Raw genomic sequence first — 12691 nt, 5'->3', positions numbered from 1 at the left:
TATTTTTTCTTTTCAACTGATTTGGCTGCTCTGAGTCTAGGTCTGGAAAATCTGGGGAGCTAGAGGGAGCTAGCAGGGCTCGGGGTGACTCTCCAGCAGCTCAGGGCATCTGCCCGCTCAAGGGGGTGATCACACTGGGCCTGCAGAGACTGAAGTGGGCCTTCTGCTGTGTCATTTTCCTGGGGCCTCAGGTAATGGGAAAGGAAAGTGCCTATTTGGTGATCAGGCCCTGAACTTAGAGAAAGGTGCCCTCGAAAATGGGCAAATGTCCTGGTACAACCAGTGGTGGAGACAGATTGACCTAGAGAACCAGGACCTGGCCCATTCACGCACAGCCCTCTGGGTGATGCAACTGGGCCACGCCCAGAATGACAGAGCACCCAGGGCCTTAGGGGACTCTCGCTCCACTGGTTGCCAACCTCAATATTTTTTTTTTTTTTTTTTTAGTTAAGGAGCTTGGACTTCAAGTGAGGTGCTACAGGTAGCCCATTGCATATCAAAGACTGGAAGAAGATGAGCTGCAAGGCTTGGAGCCTCCTGGCTGCACCTCCCTGGCTCCTGAGCTGCCTTGGAATCTAACACCAAACATACAAACTGAAAATTTCTGATCATTGATTCAGTGAACACTTACTAAGTCCTGGCCCAATTTCTATTCATTCATTCAGTAAACACTTACTAAGTGCCTGGCACTTCTCCAGGTGGAGGGGGTACACTGGTGAGCAAAACCAGGCACATTCCCCACATTCCCTCATGGGGCTGATGTTTTGGTGTTGATTAATACACATTAAATAAACAATGACACAAATGAATGTTAACTCCCTCCTACGCCAACATGTATGAAGAAACTGATTTGTGAAAGTGCCAGATGCTTAGCACTCCAGCCTCTGGACTACCAAACCTTTCCAACTTGGGCCCACGTTCCCTCCCACCTAACCCCCAGCACCATCCAGACCTCAATGCATTTTTCCAGGTTTAACTTGTGTTCTTCCACCTCCAGGGATGCCTCCTCTCCTCTTTCCTCCTTTCTCTCCACCAGGCATCTCCAGTACCCCTGGAAAGCCCTGGAACAGCCTCATGTGTCTGAAGTCTCCTCCTTTGGAGGTGACCTGCCAGCCCTCCTCAGCACCACTGCTGGGTCTGGGAAAGAGGGGAGCAGCCGGCATTGGCTGAGGAGCAAGAAACCCAGGCAGGATCCTCATCCTGCTGCCGAGACCTTAGATGAGTCACCCCATGTCACAGAGGAGCCCATGAACTCACCTCAAGTCCAGATTTGTTTGCTCCTCTCAGGTGTGTGCAGCTCCTTACCTTGGGAAAGTCCCTGAAGGCCAGGGTCCATTCTCTCCTTCTCTGTCTTCTCCCAGTGCCTCAAGCTGGTTTGGAGCCAAACATGACATTTGTCCATCGACTACACATCTTGTTGGGTGCTCCTGGGCCAGCGTCCCTCACTTGCTCACTGCTGCCTCAAGCTGCTTGGAGCTTTCTTCTCCTGGGAAGACTGAAGGTGCTCCTTCTGGGATCTCATTCATACTCCCAAACATTTGTTGAGCACCTGCTCTCCAGATCCTGTGCTAGGGATGGCACCTTCTCCTCCCTTCCAAGAGTATAGGATCTAGGGGAGGAAGCAGGCAACTGAAGCAACCATGACAGTATTATGTGCAAGGTGGGGTCAGGGATGTCACCCAGACATGGGGTCCCTCCCCACTCCTTCCAGAAGGCAGCATCCTCGAATCTACACGGGTGAGCAGAAGGGTGGGTTATCTGCCGGTCCTCTCAGGGCCTCCCATAGTATTGGCGGGTTTGCCTCCTGGAACCCTGAGTCACTGGGTGCTTGAGAGGCTACAGGTCCCTCTCCTCTGAGGCCAGTGAATAGATGAGAGTTCCTTTGCCACCCCATCTTGTTGGGCTTCCTAAAACAGCCACGTCAGGCTGAACAAGGCATAAGCTGAGTTCTCTACTGAAGAGGTTGCAGCCACTTTGGAATTATAACATAGGAGAAGAACAGTCCTATTTCTTATTAATTTGGACTTGCTCCTGAATTTTAAAGGAAAGGCACTTAAAGTCTATCACAAGCGGAGGTCCCAGTGACATTTGACCTGGTTCACCAAACCCTGAGCTTCTCCCACAGTTTAGCAAGGGTCCAGGTCTTCCCATCTCCACCCAGCTCCCCCTCGCCACTAGAAGTTTCTAACTCTCTGGATTCATCCTTTCCAGCCCCTCCTTATGATACCCCTGCCCTGGGACATTCATTCTAGAGTATTGCCCATTCAGCCATTTGCTCAGCCATCCTCTCCTCTCCAGTCCTTCTCATGGCCCCTCAGATCCTAGGGACCAGCCGGGACCAAGGAAGGAGAAGTTCCATGTCCTGTAGTCTATGGTCACCAGTGGATATGGATTCCTGTCTTTGGATTTCTTCTCAACATTTCCATCATTGTGAGCTGCATGCATGTGGGTTCTACGATCTAATAGTGCTACTAGATTATGAATATACTCTTCTCCCCAAAACAGTAATTAATTTGGGGAGATAGTACTGTTTAAGCCACAGAAGAGAAATATAGCTGTTCAGGGGTGCTGGAGATAGCCCATACTGGCTTGCTAGAGATGATTGTTAAGTCTTCAGGAACTTTGCAAGTCAGTTGTTAAACACTGCCATTATTAAAGAGTAAATTATATAAGCTTATAATTAAGTACATTCTATTAAAAACAAAATTTAATAAATACTAAAAATTTGTTCCTTCTTAATTGTTTTATGACACTTGACTATCATCTGTGTTCTTGAAGTTACTCACATCTACGGCATCTATCTGGTGCTAACTTCATGGCAAATTATGGCCTAATACACGAGAACAGAACTCTATAGTCTGTGGAGTCAGAGAGATTTGGGTTCAAATCCTGGCCCATCGATGATCAGAAATGGTTTCTTTTTTTCACTTGAGTTTCCTCATCTCTGAAACAGGCTGGTAGCAATAGCACTTACCTCACAGGGTTACTGTGAAAATTAATGGATATAATTATAAGCCAGCTGACACCTGAGAGGAGAGGCAAGCTTCCCTTTGGCCCTCTGGATCCCGTACAGGATGAGGAGGCTGAAGCTGGCTCCTTCCCCGCTGGATGCCACCCATAGGCGTGGCCCTCGATCCCATGTCACAGCTCCTGTCCTCACAGCTCTTGCCTCTCCCGCGTCTTATCCCTTTAGCCCAGGGTGGCGATGGCTCCACACCACCCACCCTGGGGTGCTGCATTCTCCCCCACACCCTGCCCACACTTTTATAAATAGCCCCTTTCTTCAACTCTCCTCAAATTAAGTGACATGAGTGTTCAACCTGCTTCCGGCGGGGCCTGATGGAGAAACTTAGCAAAGTACCTGGTTCCTAGGACGTTCCCCGACCAATGGAAGCAATTATTCACATGAGAACAGAAAACTCTGTGCCCTGTTAAAGGGACACCTGGGCATATTAATGCAGCAACACTCACTGATGCAACGGGTACTTATCACATTATTTAAGTTCATTTTTCATTTATTATGAAGTACCCACCATGTGTCAGTCAGCAAGGTCTCTGGAGATTAACTTCTCAGCAGGGGGAGGGGGCTTGCTGGCATTTCCTCTTTCATGACAGCTACAAGCAAACTTGGCAGTCTCAAGATATGTACCAGTCAGAGCTCTCACCCAGAACTGAGGAGTAAGTCATTATCGGGAAAAGTGGGTTCCACTCACTGAGTGCTCTCTGGGGAGGACATACACACACAGGGATACGTGGCCCTGTCAAAAGAGGCCTTCCTCTGGCCCAAACCTAGGTGTGAGATCATATGCCAAAGACTTGGGGCATTCCCTAAGGGGAGAGCCCTGGATGGGGGTTGAGGGCTGGGTTCTAGCCCGTTTAGCTGCTACCTTTCTGCGGGTGAACAGTGATGACCTTGGTTTCTCTTCAGGACTTGGTTTCTTCCTCTGTAAACTGAGATGATTGGTGGATTAGTTTCCTCAGGCTGCTGCAACAAAGTACTACAAACTGGGGTGGCTTAAAACAACAGGAATTTATTCTCCCACAGTTCTAGAGGCCAGAAGTCCCAAGTCAAGTTGTCAGCAGGGCTGTGCTCTCTCTGAAGTTTCTACAGGGGATCCTTCCTTGCTCTTTCAGTTCCTGGTGATTCCAGTTGTTCCTTGGCTTATGGTAGCATCACTCCAATCTCTGCATCTGTCTTCACATGGTCTTCTTCCCTCTGTGTATCCTCTTTCCTTCTTCTAAGGACACCAGTCGTTGGATTTAGGGCCCATCGTAATCCAGTATGATCTCATCTTGATCTTTAACCAATTACATTGCAAAGACTTTATTTCCAAATAAGGTAACATTCTGAGGTTCACGGTGGACATGAGTTTTGGGGGGACACCATTTAACTCACTATAGTTGTATCATAGGTTCTCAACAGTTCTTACCAGTTTTGGCCCTTTGGAAGTTGGTAGGTATGTAGGATTCCCTAGTCAGGCACCTCTCCTTTGCTGGGACTCCTTTGAAAAAGACTGGGTGAGGCAGGATGTCCTCTGAGTTCTGTGGAGGAGAATCAAGAATTACTGGGGGTGGGGGTGTAATTACCACCAGCAGCACTACTGCTATTCAACACCATATCACGTCCCCCTTCTTCTTCCCTCCCCCACTGTCACTACTTGTCACTACTACCCACTCCTCCCCCCCCTCCTTCCCCAGCTCTTACTACTGGCCTCTATTGAAGCCCGTCTCTGTGCAAGGCACCGGGCTGGGCACATCCATCATTTCTCGTCCTCCCAGTGGTGCAATGAAATCAGTAGCACTACCATCCCCACTCAAAGTTACAAAACTGAGCCTTCGTACAGCTAGGAAGTGGCAGAACCAGGATCTGCCCACAGGTCTGGCTGATCTGAAGCTCATGCTCTTGCCACACACCAGGATATTTTATTTTTAAAATTTATTCATATATTAAAACATTTTTATTGGAGTATTTGATTTACAATGTTGTATCACCTGGATATTTTAGCACCAGGGAAACAGGACTCGGCTCTGGCTTTACTTGGATGATAACTTGTTTTCAAGGTGACTTTGTGAAACTGGCAAATTAGTGTATAAAATTTCCCTCTGAGTTGCCTGTTCTCATCTTTTCCTTCCTCCCCATACCCTCACCCACCATGGTGGAGTCTAAGACCCTAAGGTCTGTTCCAGCCCCTTCAGTTTCTTAGATCCCTCCCTCCCGCTCAGGTAACAGTGTCTGATAACAGCATAAAATACTGCCCTCACCTTACCCCCAACCCTCCAAGGGTCTCTGAATTTTCATTAGCATGTGGTCCTATGTGTGTGGAAAGCCATTTTCTTTGCTCATTTTTCCTGCCCTTGTCCCTAATTCCTTCTAAGGGCATGGCTGGGCTCTGCCTATTTGACCAGGATGGACATTGCTGCTGCACTTTTACAGCTTTTATCATAAAAGGGTGTGGTCTGCACTTTCATTACATAGTAGTTCTTCTTTTTACAAAACTTAAATACATACTTTAGCCAAGTCCTAAACAATAATACTTATGGAAACAGGGATTTTGTGTGTTTCATAGTTTTTCTAATACTTTAAGAAGTTTGTTTCTTTGAACCCTAACGTCATCTCCGGTACTCAGTGGTGTTGGAGACACCTTTTGATGAGTGATGAACTTAGTGGTGCAACTATGTCCTGCTGCCTAAATGAGGCATCCTCCAAGGATGCTGGGGTTTTTCTTGGGGGATCATATCAGTGAAGATCAAGAGCAAAAGTTTGGGGGTTTATACACTGATGTAACTCTTTTGGAAATCAGTTGGTGATATGTATTAAGAGCCATATAACCTTTAACCTTATATTTCTAGAAAATAATTCCTGAGATAATAACTCCCAAAGCAGAAGAAAACTTGATTTCATAATTCCATTTATAATAGCAAACATTTGGACAGCAATCTAAGATTCCAATGACTGGGACAAATAAATCGTGGTGTATCCTTCTTTATAGAATATTATGCAACTATTAAAATGATGCTTACTCTATAAAATTAAGTGAAAGAAGCAGTGCATACACACAGATATTAAATACATAGGATAATCATTACGATGTAAAATAAAATATGCATAAAGACTTGCAAGAGATATTGCTAGGTGTTAGCAAAGGTTTGTGGAGAGTGGGACTATAGATATTTCCCCTCTATTTTCTACCTTTTTATTATTTCCAAGTTTTAAAAAGTAAGCTTAAGGATGGGGGATTAAACCACTGATAAGATTATTTATGTATCTTTTATGTCCATGCTCTCAACAGGGGTACTGCCATTGCAGTGATGGCCCAAGATATTCAGCTCAAACCGAAGTCTCCGAAAAGAAGATGAGGCATAACGCTGTGTATGAGTGTATGTGTGTGTGTGTGAATGTACATCTGTGTATGTGTGTACAAGTGTGTGTATGAGTGTGTGCATGTAGGGGCATGTTACGTGTGTGCCTCCCAAGGAACACTACCGATCAACAGGGAGCCCCCAGGGAAGGGAGACCCAAACCCAGTCCCTGAGCAGACAGTCCCATCCCAGCCTGCACACCATGGCCCTGGCAGTGCTTGTAAACACACTGTCCTCTAAGAGCAATGCCCAGCTGGACATCTCAAATTACTTCCCAGGGCCAGGGGAGAGAGTGGAGAGATTCCCAGAGGTGGGGTACATCTTCCTGGGTGTCTTCAGTACAGTCCTTTTGGCCATCGAGGTTCTGAATGGCCCTGGTCAACAAGTACCATGGGAGCCCTGAGGTAGGCACTGGGCTAGAAAATAAGCATTGAAATGACATGAACTAATGAGAACAGAATAACTAACAACCAAGTAGCTGCTCTTCAATGAGTGCCTACAGTGCATGTACAAAGAGTAAATGTGATATAAATTTTATCCCTTTTAATCTTCATGACCACCCTAAGAGAGAGGGTTATAGCCACTATTGTGTGGATGAGAAGACAGATTCAGAGAGGTTAAGTAATCTCCGCAGGGTCACACAGCTAGGACTCACATTCAGGTCTGGCTGACTCCAACACTCCAACTTTTTCAATGATGCTGCCCTGACTCCATGCAAGGGATCTAACACTATTCGCCCCCTCCCCTGCTTTACAGGTCTGCTGAAGTGCTGGGTAATTGTAGATGTGCTAATAAATCAAGTAGTGGCCTCTGGGGGATACACACCACAAGTGCTGCTCCCACTTGCTTAAGTCAAGTTCACTTTAGCCTCCTATGGGCTGCCACAGTGCTCAGACATGGAGAATGCCAGGATCCATGGGAGGTGCTGAGATGCTGATGTGTACACACGTGATCTATTGTGGCCTCATAGGCCAGCTTACACGTACTCTATTAAACAGTCATGTTTATTACTTTCATATTAATAAGAAGTATGGTTAGGAGCCCCCCTTTCTCCCTGGCTCCCCTCACTCATCAGGTTTCAGCCTGCAGCACATACTTGTGGTTAAATATTTAACCCCTAAAACAGAATAGAAATGATGATGACAGCTGTAATCCCAAACACAGACACACAGACACACACACACACAGAGACACACACACACTCCTTCATGCCATAACAATTTGCTGAAAATGCTGACTTAACCATACTAACTTAATTGCTAGGTTGAAATAATGATAGTGATAGTAATAATAACAGAATTGTTTTCAAATCGTTCTGAGCAATGTTGCAACAGCAGCTGCCATACTCATTCCCCAAGAAAGAATTTGCATTTTAGGATTCAGTTCACATCAGGTAAATGGCTCCCCAGGAAGGTAAGTGCAGTCTTTATTGAGGTTTTTCCTTGCCTAGAGTGAAATCTTACTTTTTTCTGTAAAAGCAGGTGAATGTCAATTTCTAGGCAGGGTTTGGGCCCAAAGTCCAAATTTGCAGACTTCCGGGGGCAGATTGTGAAATGAAATCTGCTAAAAATACTGGGCTCTGACTTAAAGCGTCCTCTTTCAGGGTGGCATTGCATTTTAACTGTGGTTTCAGTGGGGGCCATGACCTGGTAGGAATGTGGCTCTCTGGCTCTCCCTGGCACAGAAATGGTGGGAGCTTCTGTGGTACAGCTCTGGAAACCAGAGTGGAGGGCTTCCCTCCAGCCACGGTAGGCAGGTCACAGTCTGAAATGCTCCAGGTAATTCAAGACATAGGGTGGAGATGAAAATCCCAATGGTCTTTCAACAAAAACTTACCGAGTGCCTACTGTGTGTGGCTCTAGGTAAGTGAAGAAGACTAGGATGTAGTCCCTACTCTTTAGAGTTTATAGCTATTGAAAAGAAGAAACATGTACACCGTACAGCACTTGTGATCAAGAAGTGCTCCTGAAAAGAGACGCTGTAGGAGCCAAGGGTTAGCTGAGTCAATGACGATTGAACTGGTTCTTAACGTATGAAAAGTTCACCAGATGAGGGTCAGGGTGCGTAGGCAGTTGGAGGATATGCAGGGGCAGAAGGCGTTCCAGACAGAGGCAACAGTGTAAGAGAAAGCAGGGAGGAATAAAAGGTATGTGAGAGTAACATGTACACACTGTTATATATAAAATAGATAACCGACAAGATCTACTATATAGCACAGGGGACTCTACTCAATATTTTGTAATAATCTATAAGGGAAAAGAATCTGAAAAAGAATAGAGATATATATGTACGTATAACCAAATCACTGTGCTATAGACCTGAAACTAACACAATATTGTAAATCAACTATACTTCAATTTTTAAAAAAAAGGTATTTGAGAAATAATCTTCTCTAGCACTACTGTAACTCCACCTGCTCTAGTTTTCAGGGCTTCCATATGCTGTCTGAGCCCCAAGCTCTTGGAATATCGCTGTGCTATGGAGATGCCCGTGGGGTGGTAATTGAATTTATGTTGCTCTTTGCTATGTAATACTTTGTTGTTATTCAGTTATATTTTTAAATTTCCATGGTTATTCTTTCTTTGACCCATTAATTATTTAGAAATCTACTTAGAAATTTTCTTAACACATGGGTTCTGTGTGGAAAGGTTTTGGTTACTGACATAATTTTATTGCACTGCACAGAGAATTAATTGTATATTATCAATTCTTTAGTGCCTTTGTGGCATATGGTACTGATTAATTCCTATAAGTTTTACTTGAAAAGCTATTTATTCTTTATTTATGAGATGCAAGGGTCATAAATTTAACCTGTAGTTCAAATCTTCTATATCCTTCCTAATTTTTGTTTGTTGGAACACTTTCTGAGAGAAGTGATTAAAATCTACTACTATGATGTGGATTGTCAGTATTTCCTCATAATGTTGTCAGTTTTTGCTTTATGTATTTTGAGGCCATGTTATGAGTATAGGTTCAAGATAGTTATATTTTTTGGGTGAACTGTTCCCTTTATCAAGACCTTCTTTACTTCCAAGTTTCTGTCTTAAGGTCTATTTTGTTTTGAACTAATATTGCTAAATCAACTTTCTTTTAGTTAATCCTTACCTGGTGTATTTTTTCCTAATCTTTTGCTTTCAACTTTCTTCTTTCTTTGTCTTTACATGTATATTTTGTGAATAGCTTTTAGCTAGATTCCAGTGCTTTGACCAGTGCCTAGAACATAGTAGATAATTATTTCTTTCTTTTTTTTTTTTTTTTTTACTCTTAGGAATCAGTTTTTTACTTTTTCTTTTTGCCAAGTGTACACTTCCCTGCTCTGTGGTTTCAACCTTCTCCAGAATAAAGAGAATAGTTTGGAAGGGGCTTGCTCCTGATAATTATTTCTTGAATGAGTGAATGGAAAAAAAAGTAAATCCAATCTGAAAATTTGTTCTTTAGCAGCTGAGTTTAATCTGTTTATATGTGTTTTGTTTACTGATATATTTTAACTAACTTCTACCACTTTTTGTTTTCTAGTTATTTGTGTCTTTCCTTCTCTCTCTCTCTTTTTTTTTTTTTTTTTTTGCTTTATTGCCTTCCACTGGATGGGTTAAATATGCTTTATTTCATTTCCCTTTCTTCTAGCTTCAGAATGATTCCTTTTCTCTTTAGTTGAACAATGGCACAATCTCAATCACTGTTACCAAGAAGAAAATAGGGAAGAAAAGAATAACAACTATATATTGGCTGTCTTGTGATGGGCATCATGCTAGACATTCACTGTGTCCTTTGATCAGCACAAAAGCCCTATAAGTTCCATATAAGTATCCACATTTTACAGACAGGAAAATGGAGACTCAGAATTAAGTAACCCGTCCAAGGCCCCACAGCCAGAGACCAGCAGATCTGGGACTGGAACCCATTCTGGGTGATCCTGAAGGTTATACACTTGCCCCTGCAGGCCACCCTGCTGAGAAAGGCCAACCTCAGATTGCTGCAGGACAGTTATTATGGTCTTTCTTAGTCCTCACAGCTGTATTCTGATCAGCAGACCTTGTTATCTCTGTGTCCCAGTGATAACTCAGAAATGGAAATAAATGAACACAGGCCCGGGTACAAGTTCTGAGCAAGAGAAAGTCAAAAGCTGAGAAGAAACAGCTCTTAAAACCCTCCAAAATGAAATCTTCCATAAGCTGGATGACTCCTGTCAACGTTTTAAAAAATATCTCAGAATGGAGCACTTACTCTGTTTGGGAATGCTTTCTCTTTTCCTAGCGGATAGTTGTCCACAGCCAGAGTCCCTTAATAGGCAGATAGAAAGAACTGTCCTTTCCACTATCTCAAAACACTGCTCTCTGAGTATCTGTTCTTTCTTCGAGTATTTGATTTCCTCCCTCTGGTAAGAAGGGCCACACAGTCAGTGTTGTAGGAAAGTTAGGACGGAAGCTTCTGAGGCAGTATTGCATGTAGTGAGCCTTGGATGAGGTCACCCATGGCGGAGGGAGGTGCCATGAATCAGATTACCCACAATCCCCCTAGCTCCCAGCCTTCCGACTGCAGTAAACAAGGCTCAGTGGAATGATAATCTTGGTGTTGAATGCCCCACTGATTTTGCAGGGGTACAGGTGCATCTTTGTCTGAAGGACTGGCAGTTCCTTTTCAGGATGAGAGTGTGAAAGAATGTGACCAAATTCCTGAAATACCTCTGAGGGACCACAGGCGTGCCTAGTAACTGCACTAGTGCAGCCTAGGGCTGGCCAGAGGGCCTTACTGGGCCCTGCTTGGGATTTCATCTCCAGGGGCAGCACGTGAGGGAGACTGGCTTTTGAGAGGCATTTTTCAAAGTACAAACCAGCTGAATCAGAATTGCCTGGTTGGGGGAAGGGAAGAAGGTATGCTTTTTAAAATGCTAATCTGGGGCCCCACCCTGACTCACTGGATCAGAATCCAATAGGGGACCCCAGGAATCTGCATTTTCAGAAAGTAGCCCAGGTGATTGTGGTACTAAGTTTAAATTGTTCTTCAAGGGCTCTCCGCAGTGCCCGAAGCTTCCTGTGGGGTCACCGGGCTGGTGCGAGCAGGCTCGTGGGAAGTGGCCATGAGTCTGAAGCACCAGCTTTCCCTTTGGCTTTCTGTGTGACCCTGAGCAAGTGGCTTCATCACCCTGGGCTTCATTTCTTTGCCTGTTATATAAGAGCTTCTAGAGCTTTTTAATGGAGGGACCAGGCCAGAACTAAGAACTCAGGTCTCCACTTCAACATACGAGTTTGAAGTGAGAGCAGGACTTCTTTTTTTTTTTTTTTAAATTGTCTCAATTATCCTTTATTTGTAGTTTACCTTGAATTACTCTGGTAACCTATTGAGGTTTTTTTTTTTTTTTTCTCCAATTCGCGCTGTCTCGGCGCACGTACGTGTCACCAGCTCTTTTTTTTTTTTTTTTTTTTTTAATTTATGGCTGTGTTGGGTTGGGTCTTTGTTTCTGTGCGAGGGCTTTCTCTAGTTGTGGCAAGTGGGGGCCACTCCTCATCGCGGTGCGCGGGCCTCTCACTATCGCGGCCTCTCTTGTTGCGGAGCACAGGCTCCAGACGCGCAGGCTCAGTAATTGTGGCTCACGGGGCCAGCTGCTCCGTGGCATGTGGGATCTTCCCAGACCAGGGCTCGAACCCATGTGTCCGGCATTGGCAGGCGGACGCTCAACCACTGCGCCACCAGGGAAGCCCCGAGAGCAGGACTTCTGAAAGGAGATAATACTTACAGCTAATTTTTATTGTGTGCTTACCGTGTGCCAGGCACTGTTGGAGAAATTTATGTATATGAGCTCATTTTCTTTTCCCCACAGCCCAAGGAGGGAGGTACTTTCCTATTCCCATTTTACAGATAAAAGAATTGAGGCAAAGAAAAGTTAAGGTGACATAGGAGGTGGAACTGGTTCCAAACTCAGACGGACTCTGGAGTCTTTGTCCTTAACAACAAAGATATACTGCTCTCAGCCATACATGTCCTGCTGCCAATCGAAAATACCGGGCACAGCTAATAGGCCTGATCATCAGACAAATGTGGCAGTTGTCTAAACAGAGGTGACAGGTGCAAAGATAGAGAAGTGTGGAAGGAGCACCAATAAACACCTGTGACTTACCAACCCAAGGTGACACAGCCTTACTCACTTCTACAGGATTGTAAATGTGACTCAGATGGTAAGAATTTATAGCAACACGACAGGTGGGAGGGGGCATCTGGGCAGGAGCGAGGGCCCATCCTAAAGCCCCCACCACCACCCCGCCTGCCCAGCACACTCTGGGGGATAACGGCTCTAACTATACCCTCTCCTTCATAGAGATCTGAGGGCACAGAT

The 12691-nt window shown here is 44.8% G+C and overlaps 1 protein-coding gene across 1 annotated transcript in view; it reads right to left on the bottom strand.

The window, feature by feature from the left end:
• Nucleotides 1-3219: 3219 nt before the first annotated feature.
• The window catches only part of LOC308613919 (uncharacterized protein), a 103036-nt gene continuing 93564 nt past the window's right edge, over nucleotides 3220-12691 (bottom strand). The window contains exon 5 of the mRNA XM_081228044.1: nucleotides 3220-4542. Coding sequence (XP_081084170.1) covers nucleotides 4472-4542 — 71 coding nt within the window. The 3' untranslated portion in view covers nucleotides 3220-4471. The remainder of the gene's footprint in view (nucleotides 4543-12691) is intronic.

This window comes from Mesoplodon bidens (genome assembly GCF_964165515.1).
Source record: "Mesoplodon bidens genome assembly, chromosome: 3".
NCBI lineage: Eukaryota > Metazoa > Chordata > Mammalia > Artiodactyla > Ziphiidae > Mesoplodon > Mesoplodon bidens.
This window is presented reverse-complemented; position numbering and strand designations above follow the sequence as displayed.